General features: G+C 38.8%; 1 protein-coding gene across 4 annotated transcripts in view; it reads right to left on the bottom strand.

Annotated features, from left to right (window-relative positions):
* Positions 1-9085: 9085 nt before the first annotated feature.
* Positions 9086-22814, bottom strand: part of vti1a (vesicle transport through interaction with t-SNAREs 1A) — a 159527-nt gene continuing 145798 nt past the window's right edge. For all 4 annotated transcript variants that reach the window (XM_065262955.2, XM_065262957.2, XM_065262953.2 and 1 more), the window contains one exon: positions 9086-9980. Coding sequence is in view for 2 of the 4 variants with exons in the window: in XM_065262953.2 (XP_065119025.1) it covers positions 9887-9980 (94 nt within the window). In the remaining 2 variants the exon portion in view is untranslated. The remainder of the gene's footprint in view (positions 9981-22814) is intronic.

Genomic DNA, 22814 nt, shown 5'->3' with positions numbered 1-22814 from the left:
ACCTATTTACCTATCTACATACCTGTCTGTCTGTCCATCCATCTATCTATCTATATCCACCCACCTATCTATCTACCTACATCCTTACCTGTCTGTCCGTCCATAGATTCATCCATCCATCCATCCATCCATCAATCTATCTATCTATCCATTTGTCTGTCTTCCATCTATCTATATCCATCCATCCATTGACTTATTTAGCTACCCACCTGTCTACCTGTCTATCCAGCCATCCGTCCGTCCGTCCGTCCATCCATATCAATCTATATCCATCCATCCATTCGTCAATCTTTCTATACCCATCCATCTTTCCATCCATTTGTCAATCTATCCATATCCATCCATCTATCCATCCATCCAATCTATCGACATCAATCTATACCCATCCATTAATCTATCTATATCCATCCATCCACCTACTTACCTATCTACATCTGTCCATACATCCATCTATCTATCTGTATCCACCCACCTATCTATCTACCTACAAACCTGTCTGTCCGTCCGTCCATCCATCAGTCTGTCAATCTATCTATATCAATCTATATCCATCCATCCACCTATCTAGATACCCACCTGTCTGTGTACCTATCCATCCATCAATCTATCTATCCGTCTGTCTGTCTTCCATCTATCTATATCAATCTATATCCATCCATCCATCCATCCATCCATTGACCTTTTTAGTTACCCACCTCTCTACCTGTCCATCCATCCATCCATCCATCTATCTATCTACTGTATCTGTCAGTCTGTCTGTCTATCCATCCATCCACCCATACATTCGTCTGTCAATCTATCCATATCAATCTATATCCATCCATCCATTCGTCAATCTATCTATCTACTGTATCTGTCAGTCTGTCTGTCTATCCATCCATCCACCCATACATTCGTCTGTCAATCTATCCATATCAATCTATATCCATCCATCCATTCGTCAATCTATCTATCTACTGTATCTGTCAGTCTGTCTGTCTATCCATCCATCCACCCATACATTCGTCTGTCAATCTATCCATATCAATCTATATCCATCCATCCATTCGTCAATCTATCTATCTACTGTATCTGTCAGTCTGTCTGTCTATCCATCCATCCACCCATACATTCGTCTGTCAATCTATCCATATCAATCTATATCCATCCATCCATTCGTCAATCTATCTATATCCATCCATCTTTCTATCCATCCACCTACTTACCTATCTACATACCTGTCTGTCCATCCATCCATCTATCTATATATATCCACCCACCCACCTATCTATCCATCCATCAATCTATCTGTCTTGTCTGTCAATCTATCCATATCAATCTATATCCATCCATTCATTGACCTATTTAGTTACCCACCTGTCTACCTGTCCATCCATCCATCCATCCATCCATCCATCTACTGTATCTGTCAGTATGTCTGTCTATCCATCCATCCACCCATACATTCGTCCGTCAATCTATCCATATCATCCATCTTTCCATCCATCCACCTACTTACCTATCTACATACCTGTCTGTCCATCCATCCATCTATCTATCTATATCCACACACCTATCTATCTATCTATCTATCCATCCATCCATCTGTCCATCCATCAATCTTTCCGTCAATCTATACATATTAATCTATGTCCATCAATCCATCCATTTGTCAATCTATCCATATCTATCTATATCAATCTATATCCATCCATCCATCGACCTATTTAGCTACCCACCTGTCTGTCTACCTATCCGTATATATATCCATCCATTCGTCCGTCAATCTTTCAATATCAATCTATATCCATCCATCCATTCGTCAATTTATCTATGTCTATCTATATCATTCTATATCCATCCATCCACTTATCTACCTACCTACATTCCTATCTATCTGTCTACCTATCCATCCATCAATATATCTATATCAATCTATATGCATCTTTCCATCCATCCACCTACCTATCCATAACCATCTACGTAGCTATCTGTCTGTCCATCCATCTGTCAATCTATCCATATCAATTTATCTCTATCTTCCCATCAATCCACTTACCTATCTGTTTATCTCTCTCTCTCTCTCTCTCTCTCTCTCTCTCTCTCTCTCTCTCTCTCTCTCTCTCTCTCTCTCTCTCTCTCTCTCTCTCTCTCTATGTCCATCCATCCATCTCACCCTGATCTTGAAGATTTAAAAGGTAATTGAGAGTATGTAATTGTTGCAGAAATGCAGGGTGGAGGGAGGTAAGTAATGTTGACATGGGATATGGGTCAGGTCTGCTTCTTTCTTCAATGTGTAACTTTTGCCTCCACAAACACACACGCACACGCGCGCACACCTGACAATACAGCAATACAGAGTAGGAACAGAAAACAAAGGGAGATTGAGTAACCCATGGCTCGTGGTTAAAATAAATAAAATGTACCACCTTTATACTCCATTCTTCTGTGCCACTAGGATGCCTCAAATGTCAGCCTTAAAAAAGAAAAACATGACGTTCAACACAACACATCTAATGAAAGCAGATACACGCTGCGAGGGTGAAAGTAATACTGGTTTAATGACAGTTTTAAAACTAAGACAAGCTCTCAGGATCTACAGCAAGCACAGTAAATAGTAATTAGCAATTAAACAAACAGAAGTTTTCATTCAAGCAGTCTGAGGATTCTGATCATTACTGGATATCTGGCCTCGAGCAAACACCCACATGTAAAGTCACACCCACTTATACACAATACTCCACAGTGCAAACACAGTATCAGATCCGTGGCTCCAACTGATGAGTATTCAGTCACATAATGGGACACACCAGAAGACACATAATTGATGGATGTCATGTCACATCAACTGCACTCATTATTCAGAGGAAAATGAGGATATTGTCTGTCGTGCAACTCCCTTGTACAATTGTGCAGCCATATAGTTAATGAAAAAAAACAGAAAGTCTATTATTCCACTAAAAAGACAGTTCTTCATGTGGTGCCCGAAATGTAAACGCACACCATCGGAATTATCTACTGGATCAAATGTTACCCCTAGATGTGTCAACAAGTAAAAATAGATTATGATGTACTTCCACACATAAAACTGGCTTTACTATGCTCTTCAGGGAACCTCTTAAGCACTTAAGGTCATTGTTGTAGTCTTTGTGGTTAAATAAACAACAAGGTCTAGAAGCTGGACTATATCATGAATATATTAACAGCTGAAGAAGGGTGTTGTTACGTAGATTGCAGCCTTGCCTATATTCACAATATAGTATCCCAGGTGCAACTAAAATGCACTTTTAACATACTATCTCTGTATTTAAAAATGTATTTAGTTAACACTTGTATTAAACTTGAACTCAACTTTCACACAAAGATGGGTTCAAGTTTACTACACGTGGTACCTAAATAAATTTTATAAATACATTTTTAGCACATTTTAGTTCATATTCATGGTGTCTCAAAATAGCACAGTGAACTACACTTAGATGATCTTAAGAACATCTTAAGAAGTACTAAAGATGAATTTTTTGTATATTAAGTACAAAATTAGTGTGCGAAAATATACACACTATGGAAGTGTACTACTTTTTTACCTGGGATGGTATTGAGCTCCTTATTGCTTTTAGGTATAGCTGCTTTGAAATAATGCAACGTTTTAAAAAAGCATACACTCTAAAGATGGCTGGGTTATTTTTGACCCATAATGGGTAAATATTGGACAGAACACTTGCTTGTTGTTGTACAACTATTTGGTATAATAACCCAGCAGTTCGGATAAAACAACCCAGCATTGGGTCAATTTCGACCCAGCGGTGTGTTCTGTCCAATTTTACCCATTATGGGCCAAAACCCCCTGTCACTTTTAGAGTATAAACACATTTCAATTGAGAATATACCACTATAAAACACATATAAAAGTTATAATTTAAACTTATTATTAAGCAAACCAATTTTATTCACTATTCGTCTTCCTGATATGTGATATTTATCAAAACGTATAAACAAAAATAATAGGTTACGATGGCTGTTGTTCAGTGACGCATACTCTATATAAGCTATACACTGTAAAAAAAGATTTATCGGTTCAACTTAAAAAAGTTAATTACCTGGTTGGCTTCAAATTTTGAGTTCATTCAACTTAAAAATATTAGTTGACTCAAAACGAGGTAATTCATTTTTTTTAGGTTAAATCAACTTTTTTTTAACCAACCTTTCCTGTGCTATATCATCACCAATTAGCATCCAGGACTGGAACAACCAGTCACCACTACATAAGGAATGTATCATTAAATTTTTAATAAAATATCCACAGTGATGCTGTACACTTTAAAAAGTGAAACATTGGATCAACTCTAAAAATTACTTTAATTCGTAACACTTATGTATATTCAACAAAACATTTACACCTAAAGTAGAAATTTTAAGTAAAAAAAATCTATTTTTTGTTACCAATTGAAGTCATTTTTTAAGTTGATCCAACTTATTTTTTTTTACCAAACTCATGTACCAAATATCTTTCTTCATTTGTAAAACCCATTCATTCACATGTTGTAACTGTAAAGTCATTTGTGACAAATAGATATAAAATCACTTTAATCTATCCAATTTCTCTAAACTGTAAAAACACTTTGCTGCCTTAAAATGTTTTGTTAAATCAACTCAGATTTCCCAGTCATGTAAACTTATTATTTATCTTGACAAGAGATGAGTTTATACAACTTATAAAATGAAGTTGACTTTATTCAACTATATTTAATAACTCATCTGTAGTTATAACAACTCATCTCTAGTCAAGATAAATAATAGTAAGTTGACATGACTTATAAATCTGAGTTGATTTAACAAAAAAATTCAAAGCAGCAAAGTATTTTTTACAGTGTAGTGAATCATTTAGATTTGACCAATTCATCAACTCAAAAAAAAAAAAAAAAAAAAAAAAAAAAAAACGTTTTACTCATTTCACAAGACATTTTTAAGATGTAAAAGAAGTCTTTCCTATCCCCAGAGTACGTATATGAGGTTCTAGCTCAAAATGCCCCACAGATCATTTATTATAGCATGTTAAAATTGCCACTTTGTAGGTGTGAGCAAAAATGTGGCTTGTCCTTAAAAATGCAAATGAGTTGATCTCTGCACTAAATGGCAGTGCCTTTGTAGGATAGTTCAGATTAAGGGGAGGTATTATCCCCTTCTGACATCACAGGGGGAGCCAAATTTCAATTACCTATTTTTTCACATGCTTGCAGAGAATGGTTTACCAAAACTTAGTTACTGGGTTGATCTTTTTCACATTTTCTATGTTGATAGAAGCACTGGGGACTCAATTATAGCACTTAAACATGGAAAAAGTCTAATTTTTATGATATGTTTCTCCACTTGATAGTATTTAAATATTTCACAATGGACCTAAACTAATTTGTATAAATGTAAATAAAATTGTATGACTTTCTAGGCCTGATAAACCCAATTAATTTGTTTCTATGACCGTGGGAACCCTGTAGCACATATATTCATGCCCATGCAGCCATCTAGCGAGACGTCAGTATATCATGAGCAGACGTCCATCTCTGGTGTAACCGCAGTGGGTCCTGCCTGCCTCTCAGTAGACTGTTCTCTGATAAGAGCTAATCAGAGTCTCTATCTCACTAAAGGCCCGCTAGCCGAAGTCACTTAGCAGGGTTAACGTCAGGCATAATGAAATATTAAAGTCTGTCTGTAAGTGCCACTATTGTTGCCCCTCGGAATAAGATATAACCTATTTCTGACAAGTTTTCATCCTTCTCGCATAGAAGACGCTACATGCAAACCAAATCGGCTACAGAGAACGGGGTAATGAATAATCTATTTCATATTCCAAAGGCACCCGCTGCTTATAAAGAGAGGGAGAGAGAGAGAGAGAGAGACAAAAAGAGTGATAAAAAAAGAAAGGAAGATGGAGAAAGAGAAAATACCCTCCGGATGATGCCGGCAGCCTGCCAAGGGAGTCACGTGACGCACCTAATGTTTAAATAATAAAAAGGCGATATAAACAACTCATTAGCCCCCCCGATGGTCGTTTAATGCAATGTCTTAATGAACATAATAGCCACAACTAATAACGAAAGAAAATAAAAACATCTAAACGGGTCCCAACTTATCGTCAGCGCTCAATTATTTCCTTGTCAAGTTGTTATGATTTAATGAGCCCCAGTGGGACTGACGGCTGTCAGTCAGCGCTGACTTTTTGACACCATTACAACTTCAAATAAAACCGCAGCCACGCTGCTTTTCCACCAGCCACACACTGCTGAGAGGATCTGACAGGCCCGAGTGGAGAAAAAAAGAGAGAGACGGCACACACACACACATTCAGAAACTGAGCCAGCAAAACACACCAACACAAATCCAAGTCATTACACATACAGCCAACTGATGTCTCATATATACACGCGCAGGTGCCGGGAAAACAACGTACTGTTTTCCGAAACGGATCTCAGCATATTCGCACGCAGGTTTTTTCTCTCCGCCGTTTGATGCAAACTCAATCACAGAGGTCATTATCTGATGAGGTTTGTTAAACTGGCGGGATTCTGCGCTCCCTTGTCCTTCCTCAACTTAATGATAACTCTCAATAGGTTGGCCCCACATGGGACACGCGGAGACGCGCTATTTTGTTGGCCATTAATTTGATGCTTTGAAGCTGTAGCTGTGATACAGAGGCAAAGAAAACCCCCCACCAGGCAGCTTCCAAAATAAGACAATCCGCCCAGCCTGAAACAGAATATCAAATGCTCTCTCTGCCTGTCTGTCTGGCGGTCCGTCTGTCAGTCAGGCATCTCGGCCGGTTGAGGTGTGCGTGCGCGTCACGTGAGCATCTGCTCCAAAACCTACTGGGCTTCCTACATTTGAAGTCATCACATGAACGTTAGTCACGTGTTCGGAAACGTCACCAGCATCTCTAAGATGCTAAATTCAAAAGCAGCTTAGCATGTATCAGAAAAGGCGAACCCATAATGCATTGCAATAAGCTCTGCTGGGAAAAGTACTAATATGCACTCTATGGGTACAAAGGTGTACCTTTTTGAAAGGATACTGTCCCGGTGACAACTTTTGTACCCTTATTTCTGAGAGTGTACAAGTCAGTAGCAGTTTCAAAGCGTCCTGGACATTGTGGAAGACATCAGAAAGAGCCAAACAATGATCAGAAATCCAATCAGAGCCAGAGACCAAGTGTTGAACGATGACAGGCCCTGTCCAAAATGGCGCACTTCATTTGGACTTTCGGTCTCGTGGCCTTAAATAGCACATGCATGCTCGCTACGCTTAGTCTACGAGTTCGTAGGGTGTCCCATCTATCACTTTTACGCGCCGAAGTGTGCTCATCAGCGCCCCCTTTGCACCCTTGATGTGGTCTTTGGCGAAGACCGCACTGCAGCAGGCTTCGCGCACTTTACCTAAAAGTCCTTCAATCAGATGAGGGAAGGGAGTTCACACTAATGGGCAAATTTTCTTCCTATTTCCAGGGTGACGCTGGGGTCAGTCCCAAAATACGGTCTGGCATGGTTGGATAGTGCAGATTAAGGGGCGGTATTATCCCCTTCTGACATCACAAAGGGAGACAAATTTCAATTACCTATTTTTTCACATTCTTGCAAAGAATGGTTTACCAAAATGAAGTTACTGGGTTAATCTTTTTCACATTTACTAGGTTGATAAATGCACTGGGGACCCAATTACAGGACTTAAACATGGAAAAAGTCAGATTTTCATAGTATGTTCCCTTTAAGACGCTGCAGAAAAAAATCCACTAAGTGCACGATTACAATTACATAACACGCTACACCCTAATGTCACATCTGTACGGGATCTTTATGGGATGTGTGCGAACGATGCCAGGACAAATCCTTCTCAATTTTTTGTGCTTAAAGGGTTTGTGGTTCATCAGCTTGAAAATCACAATATCGTTATTTCAACTCAGCAACCCAACCCGCTGTGTTGTAATTTAACCTATGCTGGGTTCAACCCAAAATTCTGAGTTGTTTTACCCTTTGCTGGGTCAAATATAAACATTTCTGTGTCTTGTTTGGGTGTGTCCCTTTTTGACCTGGGTTGAAAATATGTTAGTGTAGTTGTGGGGTGGACCATTACATTTATAATGATTTTTAAAAGTGTAGTTATCATCCATAGTGTGAACAGTCTACCTAAAATTCATAAAAAATGCAGACAATGTTTACATTTTTGAATGTAAACCCAATCAAAAATGTGCAATTGTATGCAGGTCCGGCTCCAGATATGAGATGAAAGGTGGGCAAGAGAAATTCCAGGTGGGCCCGTCGGATTTGGGGGGGGTCTTAAATGCTTTAATCTCACATGTCTATACTTTTAATATCATATATTTAAGACAATTGTTAGGGTTATTTGTTATTGTTGTGTTTGTGTTTTTTCATTTTTTATATTTTTGGTACATATTTTGGAACTTTTTATAAACATTATATGTATAAAAATAGTTAACATGTTTATTTTTACATTCTCTCTTTTTGCATTTGTAATTTTTTTTGGACCCTTAAACAAATCTTCTACCATTTAAGTAACTTTATATTTGATAAAAAAGGGGCAGTTTTTTAAAAATAACTATTTACATCAACTTAAACAAACTTGTTACAAACAAAAATGCTACTTTTATCTGAAATGCTGTTTTTCTTAAGAATTATTCTCATGTCTGTAAATATAGTATAACATAACAGATTTTTGGCCAAAAGATTGGCTGTTATGTGGTGTGGGGCTAGAGTGGGTCAAGCCTCTGATTGGGTGGGCCAGGCCCACTCTGCCCCCCCCCCATAGTAACACATAGTCGCAATCAGTTACAAACAAAGGTCAATTTGAGCTAGGTATAGCATACTAGAATAGCCCACTAGGTTTTGGCTCTGAGCTGGACTGTTAAAAGATGCAAACATAAATTTGCACAAACTAACATGAGAAATAACTACATTATTAGTACACGGTCATCTTCACCAAAGACTACACTAATACCCAAAGAGCAGGTGAAAGCCTGGAGCAAACTGTCAATTTCGCATATTTCCATACTGATGCTTGCCTATATTTGGTCCCCCTATAGGAATAATGAAGCCCATTTGCATTGTTACAGTAAAGACATGATATATTTTTAATGTCATACACCAACGGCTAAAATGAAGATCAATTGAAAGAAACGATACAGAAAAATACAGTATAATCAAATCTGAAACGAGACAAATAAATACAGAAAACATTTTATATTAGTACAGTTGACTACACACACTACCATGCTGTCAGATCTGATTAGTAAAGGTAAAAGTGGACACGGGTGATACCTTGTTCAAAGCGATCGTGCTTGTTTAACTAAACACATGCGAGGTCTTTACTGACCTTAGAGGAACAGCGTGAGAAGCTACTAATCCTGGATGAAGGGGGACCGAGATGGGAGTGTGACCTTTGGGCTGTGTGATTTTGCACTGTGTGTTAAGCCGTACTGCAACGGGGTACGTCACACACGTACACACACACACCTGATAGATGGGATTTTACTAGTCTACATTGGCTTACCAACAAATCAAAACAATACATTAAAACAGAATGACATGAATTGATGTTCTTGATCTTGTTCTTCATCCATCTGTGCTTGTCATCCTTCCATCATGGTCCTGTAGTCCGCACGGGTCAGAGTCACGTGGAGATCCCACAAAGGGTTTTAAAAGTAATAGCCGCTGTATAAATACAAGGGCCGCTCCGCTCCGCTCGGAGAGAGCAGAGAGGAGAGGCCTCCTGTCACAACCCACCAGGAATGATTCATGTGAACAATTTGTCCTAATTACTCCAGCCCAACGCTTTTGTCACTATTAATCTTACACACCCTCTCGTACACACTCACACACGCTCGTATGGGGCCAGTCGGTGGAGATCAGTGCCCTCGCAAATTGAAATAGATGGCCAAGACGATGGTGAGGAGGATGATGGCCCCCAGGATGAAGACCAGGATCCGATTCTGAATGATCCTGAGGAGAAAGAAGAGATTTCATGTTAGGTTCTATTAAGGATGTTAATTAATTTAATAGTAAAAAACACATGCTTACAAATTGCACATGACATAATATACTTGTTTCTCATGCACATTATGTGACCCTGTCTGTGAAATCCAGGCTGAAGTATCAATCTAATTCTGAGGTTCGGAGCGTCAAAGTTTGATTTCAGATACTAATTTCAATCTTTAAAGGGACACTCCACCTTTTTTAAAAATAGGCTCATTTTCCAGTTAAACATTTAATTTTTACCGTTTTGGAATCCATTTAGCCGATCTCCGGGGTCTGGTGCTACCACTTTTAGCATAGCTTAGCATAATCCATTGAATCTAATTAGACCATTAGCATCGCTTTAAAAAATAACCGAAGAGTTTCGATATTTTTCCTATTTAAAACTTAGTCTTGTGTAGTTACATTGTGTACTAGGACTGACGTAAAATGAAAAGATGCGATTTTCTCGGCAGATATGGCTAGGAACTACACTCTCATTCTGGCGTAATAATCAAGGACTTTGCTGCTGCAACATGGCTGCAGCAGGCGCAATGATATTACGCAGTTCCCGAAAATAGTCCCCTGCTATTGAAAGTTACCAAGGGGCCATATCTGCCTAGAAAAAAAAATCGCAACTTTTAATTTTCCGTCGGTCTTAGTACACAATGTTACTACAGAAGAGTCAAGTTTAAAATAGGAAACATATCAAAACTCTTTGGTTATTTTTGAGCGCTATGCTAATGGTCTAATCAGATTCAATGGATTATGCTAAGCTATGCTAAAAGTGGTACTGCCAGACCCAGAGATCAGCTGAATGGATTTCAAAACTGTAAAAATCAAATGTTTAACACTAGGCGAACTGGAAAATTAGCCTATTTTCAAAAAAGTGCAGTGTCCCTTTAACATCACTTAGTCTATATGAATGATAGAGGTTATAATTTCACAAAATGTTCTTAGGATAATTTTATGTAGAAAATCAAAAATAGACAAAAAATTACTTGAGGTAGGTTTTCGTAAGAATTTTGACTTAACCTAATAAAACACATTTTACATTCGTTTTAAAACACACACCAGTGTCCAAAACATGTTGCACCATGTGACAACTTCGCCTGTTTCGCCACAATCTGTCTTTAGACATGCTTGGAGCGTTTCTTTATTCTCTATAAAGTAAAAAGTATGGCTTGTGGCATTCCTCCAGCTAATAAATTTCACATATTTACTGCTGGAATTCTTCATAAAACTCTTTTCCTATAACCAAGCCACAAAAAAAATCACAAGGAGAATCGCAGCTTGGCTTACACAAAATTAAAAGTGCTACACACCCAAACTTGAAAACCCAAATTAAAATTCTGTCATAAATTTCTCATCCTCATGTTGTTCAAAACCTGTATAAATTTATTTTTTCTGATGAACACAAAAGATGATATTTTAATAAATGATGGTAAGCACACACCTGATGGTAACCATTGATTTCCATAGTAGGAAAAACTAATAAAATGGAATTCACTGGGTACAGGCGACTGTGTGCTTACCATCATTTATCAAAATATCTTCTTTATCGTTTATCACAATACTTTTATAATATTTGTTTTCCTACTATGGAAGTCAGTGGTTACAATCAGCTGTGTGTTTTGGTGAACAACATGAGGGTCAATAAATTATTGATTTAGGTAAACTATTCCTTTAAATATATTGGAAACTCAAAATTTGCTCTCGGCTAAGAAAAAGAGATGCATAATACATTCAAAGTGCAGTTCTGAACTAAGAAAAAGAAACTAACTCAAGTCAAAGTGGGTGTGCGTACGAGTGCAGTGAGGGTAAAAGCGGGTCTTGTACGGGTGAGACCCCGGGATGATCTCTCGGGTGGGCTTGTGCCCCCTACGTCATTTCTGACAAATGACAGAATTATCCCATGTGCTGACATGTGAAGAGAGCAGGACCACTGTCCACTCCTATAAGCAGGAGATGAATAACTCGCACACGTCCATTCATCACCACTGCAGTCGAGCAGGACTCTGTACTGCCCCGTCCAACTCAAACACACCTATTATGGAAAGCGAAACAATACAAACAGGGACATGCATGCATGCACCATCCAGCCTACAGCAATCGAGTGTGGAGTTTGCATGAGTATCGAGACGTAAATGTTTGTTTTGTTAAGATAAACCATCAAAGTGCTTTTAGGATCACATAAAGACTTCATCCACGATGCTGACGACAGGCTCGCTCTGATTGGACGGCGGGCCGGCATAATTCATAATTGGGAGTGAATGCTTGGCAGAGGACATTAATCAGAGCATGTTTAGCAAGGCCAGATCTCCCACATGTCTCTTTAAGTAACATTCATTATTTACACTGGGTACACACACACATACATACTCATAAACAAACTCTAAGCAAGAGGATGGACTGTTCATGATGTTTAGAGATGTGCTGGTGCCCGAAGGGACAGGAAATAGCCGTGGGAGAGGGACGAATCGGAATTGTTGGGTTTTTATAAAGAGTGTATGTTACAGGATTGTTTGGCTGATGTGGGCTGTGACAGGAATTCGCTATTGAGATCAAATAACTATGTCAAGATCATGCAACCTTTATGGATCTTCCTGTTAACCCATCAATAGGAGGAATCAACTGAGTGACTTACAACTGGCAAAGATGGTTTGTGGTTCCATTGTTCATCATGATTATAAAATGAATAAAACAGTTGATATATGCACACATAAGTTATGTACTTCATATTAAAAAATACGTTTTAGATTACTAAACTGATTTTGACCAACTGTTGTTCTGCAGATTTTTGACTCCAAGTGTTTGAGAAGTCAAAGAAGATGTGGATGTGAGTGGTTTGGGGGTCAGGCCGAGCTGTTAGTAGTAATGTAGATTAATCCGCCTTTGGTGAGGCTGTACTGACAGGCCCTTGAAGGTGGGAGGAGATGCCCCAGGCAGAGAGAAAGATGGAGTGGCCCAACACACAGATCAGCCATCTTTCCACCACTTTAAATGCCTGGTTCAACAACACCAGCCTTGGCAAAGATGGCTTTTGAAAAAGATAATGAAAATTGTATAAATATTTTCACACAGGCTTGTTATAATTTAAGGAACATGTTTGTAGAACCAAAATATATTTTGAAGGATGTTAATAACCAGTCAGATCTGGGGCACCATTCACTTCCATAATATTATTTTTCAATAGTTTTTTGTTTGGTGGCTTCTAAATTCATCCCTGTTTGGATCCTAACTGTGGGTTCACACCAGCCGCGTTTAAGGGGTCAAATTCGCGTCTACCGCGTCTAGTTTACTGCTTGAACATTTTAAGTTTACTCGCTTCCTTCACGCGTGAAAGCCGCGTTTAAAATTCTAGGGAGGGGCTCCTGCGACTCCGCTCGCTTCCTGTAATCACGTCACTACTAGAGCAAGCTCCTGATTGGTTAACACGGCGCGTTTTCCCGCCAAAGCAAAAAAATTTCAACTTGCACGTTTCCTGCTGCAATGCTCAATTTGCGCGAACTAGATGCGCGAATGAGGCGGAATCGCGTCTACCGCGCCGCGCTAAACGCCTCATTCGCGCAGCGAGACCTCCAGACGCGCGTCAACACGTCTTCACATTGAAATCACTCGCACTTGACGCCTCTACCGTGGCTGGTGTGAACGCAGCATAAGGGATTAATGGGGCTAGGCTAAATGCTAACACATTCACGACACGCTGTACAAAGATTAAGTGTACGCATTGAAAAAATATAGGGATGTATTAATTTGTCTAAGTTGAGAAAAGAAAACAGTAATATATTGAAAAACGGTGGTGTTGTCCTTTAACCTCTTATGGAACAGCTGGAATTCCACAAGGGTGCGTATTTGTTCCTCAGACGTTAACACAATAAATGTGACATCCGAATATATATCATTATAAATCATGAATGAAAAGTGAGATTTGAACTAATGTCCGGTAGTGAACTAATTGTATACAGTATATATATATCGTAATTCGTTCAGAAACGTCAAAATTGTGAGGCGAACAAATCATTTTGGATTAAAAGGCTTGGATATTCCATTTACGAACAATGTGTTTTGGACAATTTCACCGAGCGGATAAAGGGAAGATTTTGAAGGTAAGTAAATATCCTAAAAAATTGGTGCCGCCCGATTTAGGTAACTAACAACTAGATTACAGTTTTATGACTGCTATAAATACTATTATGCTTTGTCTGTGCGCTTAATGGAATCCAGAGAGTCTAAGCTTTCAAACGATGTGCCGTATGACTGTATATTTTGAAGATTTAATGCTTCAAAGTTACAATGACGTTTATGCAGCCTCATGTGCAAGGGAGGGGGTGTGCCGTGTACGACACAGTGATCCTTTTAGATTGACAGAGACCATTTTTGGGACGTTTTTTAAGAATGTGAAAGTCTTGAGAAGATCACTGAATAAGTATTTTTAACAAATATGACATCATATTAAAAAAGAAAAAATTGTCTTAAATAAAAGTTTGTAATTTATAATTGGAACCTGGGGCCATTTTTGGAAAAAATTGAACTGCCTTTTTGTCTACGGAAACATGAAAAGGGACAAGATAGGCCACCTGTTCCAGCGCTTTATTGGTCAAAAATGAGTATTAGATACATTTTTCACCTACTATTTTATATAAAAGAAGAAGAGAAAAAGGCAGAAGAATGGTTGTATCTGCCGCTTGTCCTATACGAAACCATGTCCAGACAAACCAGAGCAGGACCCATCACCCCACATCCATCCTCTCTGTCAAACACATGACAGCGCTGGAGGAAACCTGTTCATGTTGTCACAGCTCACGGCTCAGGGTAAACCTCATCTCTGCCTCTTTCTTTAACATGATCTTTTTTCCTCTCTCTCTTTCTTTCTTTCTTCTCAACTTTTCACTATAAAGCACACAGGCCGAGAAACGTGCAGGCCTTGCCAAAATAACTCAGCAGACAATATTAAACTGAGTCAATTGGGTTAAAAACATAAGCCTAACCTCAAAAGCCCAAGAACGCCAATGAGCAAAAGACTGCGAGCGTGTATAAGAAAAAGAGTTCAAGCTAGGAAAAGCCCATTTATCAGTGGAGGAGGTAGAGAAGACCATAGACAGATGAAAATAATGAGGAGTTTTCTGTCAGGAAAGATTTACAAAATCGTACCCACGTTATTAAAATTTAAAACCTTTTTCCTCTTCTTTCCCGGATTTTTTCCTCTCCCACACTCCGTTGCCCTTATTAGTGGCACTAATGAGGGCAGTGGTACACCTCTACACAGGGGTGTGTGAGGGAAGCTTATCCCGCTCTAACACCCCCCCAACACCTCCTCAGGAACCACACACACATGTACACTAATAAATGCACAATAACATCCCTCCAGCAACCTTTCCAAACAACACAAATCCACAAAACACACACACACATAAATACATACAACTTGTCTACACACAAATTGTACACTGTGTAGCTCAGTGGTAAAGCATTGTGTTTGCAGTGCAAAAGGTCATGGGTTCAAACCCAGGGAACACACATACTGTTAAAACCTATAATGTATACCTAGTAATAAGTCGCTTTGGATAAAGCGTCTGCCAAATGCATAAATATATTAATATACATATAGTTAAGTATACAACATAACTAAACAAGTAAGTAAATAAATTCTGATAAATAAATACTGATAAAATGTATACCTGTAAGTTGCTTTGGATAAAAACATCTGCCAAATGCATATGTAATGTAAATATAACTACACATGTTTCACAATCCATAAATGCACACTCCCAAGCAACCACCTTTTCAATGCACACAAAAGCAAACCACAAAGACCGACTGAGAATTCACAATACCCTTTTTCTATCCTTTATAATATCACTCAATTGACATTCCATTTTTTATTTTTCTGTCTTTGCGTCTTTTATATTGCAAGACAATAAAATAAGAATCAATGGCAGTCTGAGACTGATCTTTCAAGCAGGTACTGTACTGCACTGAGAGAGCGAGAGAGAGAGAGCGAGAGAGAGAGAGACAGAGAGAAGAAAGGGGCAAGTGAAAGTGGGAGGAGTGTCAGGAGGATCAATGTGTTCACTAATAGTCTGACTGATGGACATGATGCTCTCTGTGTGTATATGTATGTGTGGAGGGAGGGAGGGATGTGGAACTGATCCTGTGTTCGAGTGTGTGATCACACACTAACAAAGATAAATGTTTTAGCAGGGCTTCTCGGCTTCCATACTGTACCGTATGTGTCAAAGCGGCCTTTAAACCCCCTTACCTGTCAATAGCTCAAAGCTTTAGATGTAATGAAGACAGGCAATAGTGCTCTTTTGTAGTTTCTTTTTGAGTGATGTAGCGAGCAGCATTAGCAGGAAACTGGTATGGAGCTATGAGCTAACAGTGACGGTAATGCGCTCATGGTCTACAGCTGATTTGTCAATGAACAGTGCCAGTCTGATCTCACAGAAAATCATAACGTTTTACAAGGTAACTATTTTGTATGCATTTGTATGAGGTAAATCGTACAAAAAATTATTATTTGTGAAAAATAATAAAGTTCGTCCACTAAATCTAACCATCAGTGTTGTTAAAACAGACTGCACTAAAATGTACATATAAGATAATTACAAAATAACATTTTTTGTTAATAATTGGGTTTACATGCAGTCTTGCACATTAAACTGTGAAAAGTTGGATCAACTTAATTATTTTAATTAAGAACTAAAAAAGTTTTTATTTTTTCACTTAAACATATAAGTTGAAACAACATATATTTTAAGTATTTTTTTTAAAGGAAAACACCACCGTTTTTCAATATTTTCCTCTGTTGTTACCTCAATTTAGACTAATTAATACATCCCTATCTTTTTTAATGCGTCCATTTAATCTTGGTACAGCATGTTGTGAATATTTTAGCATTTAGCCTAGCCCCATTCATTCCTTAGGATCCAAACAGGGATGAATTTAGAAGCCACCAAACACTTCCATGTTTTCCTATTTAAAGACTGTTACATGAGTAGTTACACAAGTAAGTATGGGCGCACAAAATAAAATGTGCAGCACTTTGACCTGGGGGGCAGTAATATTTACAGAAGTTTGAGCGAGAGGGGGAGTAGTCAGGAGTGATGATGTTACTGCGCGCCAAGGTCAAAGTGCTGCCAACTAAGTGCTCTTCAGCCATATAATATAGTTCTCATTTTGTATCAGCTTAAAAAAATCGCCACATTTTATTTTGTGCGCCCATACTCACTTGTGTAACTACTCATGTAACAGTCTTAAAATAGGGAAAACTGGAGGTATTTGGTGGTTTCTAAATTCATCCCTGTTTGGATCCTAAGGAATGGGGCTAGGCTAAATGCTAACACATTCACGAAGTGCTGAACAAAGATTAGGTGCACGCATTGAAAAAAGATAGGGATGTATTAATTAGTCTAAGTTGAGGTAAGAACATTGTACAATATTGAAAAACGGTGGTGTTTTCCTTTAGGATGATTTAACTTTTTACAGTGTACTTGTATGTCTAAAAAGACTGATCATTTATAATGGTTATGTAAATGTGTAAAATGGTTTTCTGTAACACTTAACAATTAGTTTGTATTTGTTAACAATTAGTTAATGCATTAGATAACATGAACTAACAATTAACCATATTTCTACAGCATTTATTAATCTTAGTTCATGTTTCAATGCCTTTACTAACACATTTATTAAATCAAGCATTGTAACTGTTAACATTAATTAATGCAACATGAACTAACACGAATAACTGTACTGACCTTAACTAACATTAACAAAACTTGTTGAAAAACTATATTGTTAATTGTTTGTTCATGTTAGTTAATGCATATACTAATACAACCTTATTGTAAAGTGTAACCCTGTTTTCTTTTATCTGGGAAAGGTCATAAATGACTTAAGCTTAATCCGATCGGCGCAGGCTGATTTCTGCCAAATACCCAGATTTTGCGTTAACCAGTTTTCTTGCAGTTGTGATGAAACGTAAAGCAGCAAATTAAAGTCTGCTTTCAACTTATGCAGTTGATGAAGAAACTGGTAAATTAAAAACTTTTACAGGAACATGAAAAGAAATACAAGAGGATAACTTTCACAGATTTCCTGCTTTTTGAATAACTAGGTGAAATATGAGAAGATGTCACTGCCTGCGAGAAACCTGATAAATCCCCAAATACTGTATAAATGCTGTTTTCTGCATAGCCGGTTTATTTGCATATAAATGCATGTAAACAAGTTTCCATACTAAGCTGACTTTTGATAGATATCCCATTTTGTGCATGTAAATGGTTTTTGGTGACTCCATAACTTTCATATTTCAGTCTGTGATATTAAATAAAATTATAATAAAAAATAAGTAGGTAACTAAAGTCCCTAAAACTAAAGTCCTCAAATCTTTTTGTGGTGCATGACATCATACAAACACACAAAACCTAACTGCTACAGTACTGAACAACCCCTCAAAAATTTATACTGTAGCTTAAATGCAATATAAGTCACTGGGACAAAATGCATAATGCATAAAATGTACAGTACGCTGGATCAGCATGAGCAGTAGAGACTTTGCAAGACTTTTATGGCTAAATTAAACGCACACAAGAATGCCAGGGGTAAAAAAATTGCCTTTAATTGCATGTAATTGACTTAAAAAGTCCCCAGCACTGTGTAATTCCCAAAAGAGAAACAGTACTTTTCCTTCCAGTGTATTCAGAAACACACACACACACACACACACACACACACACACACACACACACACACACACACACACACACACACACACACACACACACACACACACACACACACACACACCCGTACACGGCCTGGTTGTGCTTTAACAGGGCAGTTGTGTATAATGAAGCAGTTAAATAGGGTTTTATTAGTGTGATTATGGGGTGGCGGAGCTTGCTACAGTAACACTTATCATCTGGAGCTATTCCAATCTCTGAGAGGTGACTGTCCCGTCACAAACAGACATTCAGATCTCTGTAGACTATCAAGTGAACTTTAGATAGCACATATCCTCAACGTTTCTAGCAGTCTGACTGTGAATCCTGTTATGGCTCATAATGATTTCACTCTTTCTGTCTGTCATCCGAATGACACGCCGCCTGCGCAAACCCACTCTGGGATAACTCCGCTTCTTAACACGGATCAACAAACTAAGACGAGTGTAAAAGGTTATAAAGGGAATTGCAGACGAGAGAGCAGCAACACGTGGCCATGAATATTGTACGCATACACACAGGCTGAGACGGGCAAATCACACGGCCCCGTTCAGCTCGTAGCGCGCTAACTGTAAAAGACAAATGAGCTCTTGCACATTTGGAGCAGCCTGTGTGTGTCGGGAAACCGTCTTTATGAGCTACACACACACTGCGAACACTTCTACGCAACACACTCATGTATTTTTTATTGCCCGGCTAACAATCTGACTAGAATCCTACACTGGGATTTTAGACCCCTACAGGAGGAAAGAGGGAGGGAAGGAAAGAGGAGATGAAGAAAAAAACTGTAAAAAAAAAAACAGTAGAGGAGATGTAGAAAAAAAAGAAGTAGGAAGATTTTTCACTATGACTAAAAGTTTAGTGTTTTATAGAATATCCGGTTGTTAATTCTGACGTCATGTGCTGCTTCCGGGTCCAACCGCTCACAGATGTCATAGAGAAATAACAAAAAATCACGGCTATAATACACTCTTATTACACGGCTCTCTGGAATGCTTGATTCTGATTGGTCAGTTGAGACATTTGCAGGTTCGTTCTTTTCAAATAATAACCGCTCCAAAATAATAACGCATAGCCGGACTACTTGCACGAGTAAAATCGCTCCGCACCAATAAAGATCAATAAAGATTACTGTCTGTTTGGCGCCATCTTGTGACAAACACTCGACAACCAGGACAAGACACAGAAAGCTTACTGAGACTGAACTTGACAAAATAGAGCATGACAGCTACGAAGCCAACACACAAAAAAATACAGAATGGGCATTAAAACTTCTCAAAGACTGGCTAAAAGAGAAAAAATGGAGACAGACAAGTATGAAGCAGAGGATCTTAATAAGGTATTACGATCATTTTATGCATCTGTGCAAAGTTTCGCGGAAGGATAAAAATGTTAATATAAAACCAATATGCCAATAAAATGTTTCAAATTCATATTCATGTCCAGTTTTTTTTCCTTATGTGGCAAGTAGCCGTGTAATAAGCGGGATAATGTAGAGGCAGCCGGTAGTTATTGGGAAATAAGCCCCTTCAGTGTGATACAAGACCCTCCGCTTCGCGTCGGGTCCTGATCACACTGTCGGGGCTTATTTCCCAATAACTACCGGCTGCCTCTACATTATCCCTTACATATCACAATTAAAAAACTACTGACAACACCCAATCCTAATTTTTATCTCCATAACAAAATCCAAGATGACCAGACATGGATTTATGGATGTGGATTTTTTTTATGAATAATATTGCTGTCTTTGATTCTGGGAGCCTGAGACAGAATTTACAGAATTTTCGCTTAAATGTGTGCTATGAATAAATAGTGCTCATAAAATCATTTAAATGTGGTGGCTTGGAGCTGGAAATGGTATTCCTTACTGTGGGCTCACACCAGCCACGTTTGAGGCGTCAAATTCGCGTGTACCATGTCCAGTTTGCCGCTTTAACATTTTGAGTTTACTCGCCACATTCGCGCGTGAAAGCCGTGCATAAATTCAAGTCATCAAGACATTCACGCGGAAATTCACGTCATGGGAGGGGCTTCTGTGACTGCTCGTTTCTGTAATCACGTCACTTACTAAAGCAAGCTCCTGATTGGTTAACGCTGCGCATTTTTCAGCCGAAGTTAAAATTTTTCAACTTGCGCGTTTCCCGCGGCAACACTCAATTCGAGCAATTTGTGCGTCTACCGCGCAGCGCTAAGCGCCTCATTTGTGGCGCGAGACCTCCAAACGCGCGTCAACGCATCTTCACATTAACATTGAAATCACTCGCACTTGACGCCTCTACCACGGCTGGGCTGAACGCAGCATAACATCATAACTAAACTAGCGGATAGAGCATAATATTATAATTATAGACTTTCATCAGAAAACACATTAAATCTAAATACTATATATTGGACATACAGGTGCCTTTATTTTTGGATGTTGTGTAAAATCAGATTGATGTTACTATACAAGTCTTGAGTTGCAATGGAAGGCTAGCAAACGGACATTTGGGCGGTGTGTTACCTGAGGCAAAGAATTGGGAAGAGGATTAGAGAAAGTGAGGTTGAGAAAAGGAATATGAGAAGGGCTTTGTTGGCACCACTTCATGAAATTTGGCCCGCGAGAGATTTAAGCAGCTGTCGTAGTGATGTCATAGTGTCGTCCGATGTCAAGTGATGTCCATTCAGTAATAATAAAACATTTCTTCCTGTAAGATACATTGTTCCTGTAGGTCACTAGCAACACATAGATTATGAGTTTGATTCCATGATCACACGAAATGATAAAAAATGCATTAGCTTGAATGCACTGCAAGTCGCATCTGTCAGATGCATGAATGCAAATACTGTATAAATGTACAAATAGATATTATTTGCTTTGTTTTACAGCACAAAAACTACCCCAAATGTCTTTCTACTATTCCAGAAAACTCATCATTTACTATCTGCCATTTACTTTTTGCATCATCTTACTCGTCTCTTTTGGTTAGAAGAAGGGTGTCAATGTCATAAGGAAGTAAGAGGATTATAGTGAACCTAAGGAAGTCTCTCTTTCTGAGAGAAGGCATGTCTGTGCCTCACTGCAGCCAATAAGAACACAGCAAATATTATGTCTGAGTCCATGTCATGGGTAAATGTGCCGAGGCAGCAGTCAGCATACCACTACTAATCCTGATTTCCCAGCACTAGAAACGTCAATGAAAACAGAAACCCTTGCTTGGCTGCCACATCTCTACTGCCTTCTCACAGAAAAGTTAGGTGTGCCTGTTTGAAATAACAGAGAATTAGAGACTGAGACAGATGCATGAAGCTGGTAGCTATTCTTTTGGTTTATGGGACCTAACCTTTCCGTGAACTCAGCAGAGGACATGGCACGGGTGAGGTTCAATGTACCAAGCCACAAGCAAACAAGACTTAACAGGGTGTAGACTTTATCTGCGCTTGGAGACATATCGCAACACCTAAACTACACCATTCTGTACAGGATATTTCTCCTATAGTGAACAATCAGGACCTGTCTAGTAACAAAAGTAAAAGATGCCCAACTAAGACGCTGTCCCGGCCCTCCTGAGATCCTATGTTTGACCTACCAGGCAGAGCAGGATATTGAGACTTTCTTATGGCGTAAAACAATCCCTCAGCATTGCTTCAGGTTGACCGAGAACACAACGGCATTTATAAAAGAGAGATAAATTACTTTCACACAATTCGGGCGCGCTGCTAAGATTTCCGACACAAAAAAGTGGCAGCATTCCTCGAGGGAAGCAGCTGTGGATTGTATTACGAGGCTTGTTGAAAGGGCGTACCTGTAACACAAGCCATGGAACCATGGGCCTCCAAAACTATGATGCACATAAATTTTTATTGTTTGTTCAGTATTGAAATCTCATTAGAACTCGTAAATCAGACGTCTGCGTTGCACGGTGAGTTTCACGGACAGGGAGGAGAAATGTAAAAGGAAAACGAAAGAAAGGTTAATGTTTGGACACACTGTGCTGGGCGGGGCTGACCCGAGGCCAAAGTCTGTAAAATCCCAGTGTTGGGTTTCCTCAATTCGATCTGGTTATGAAGAGAAATCAACAGCAACGCACGCCCCTCCATGTCTGTTAATAAG

The sequence above is a fragment of the Paramisgurnus dabryanus genome, chromosome 1 (genome assembly GCF_030506205.2).
Source record: "Paramisgurnus dabryanus chromosome 1, PD_genome_1.1, whole genome shotgun sequence".
Classification (NCBI taxonomy): Eukaryota; Metazoa; Chordata; class Actinopteri; order Cypriniformes; family Cobitidae; genus Paramisgurnus; species Paramisgurnus dabryanus.
This window is presented reverse-complemented; position numbering and strand designations above follow the sequence as displayed.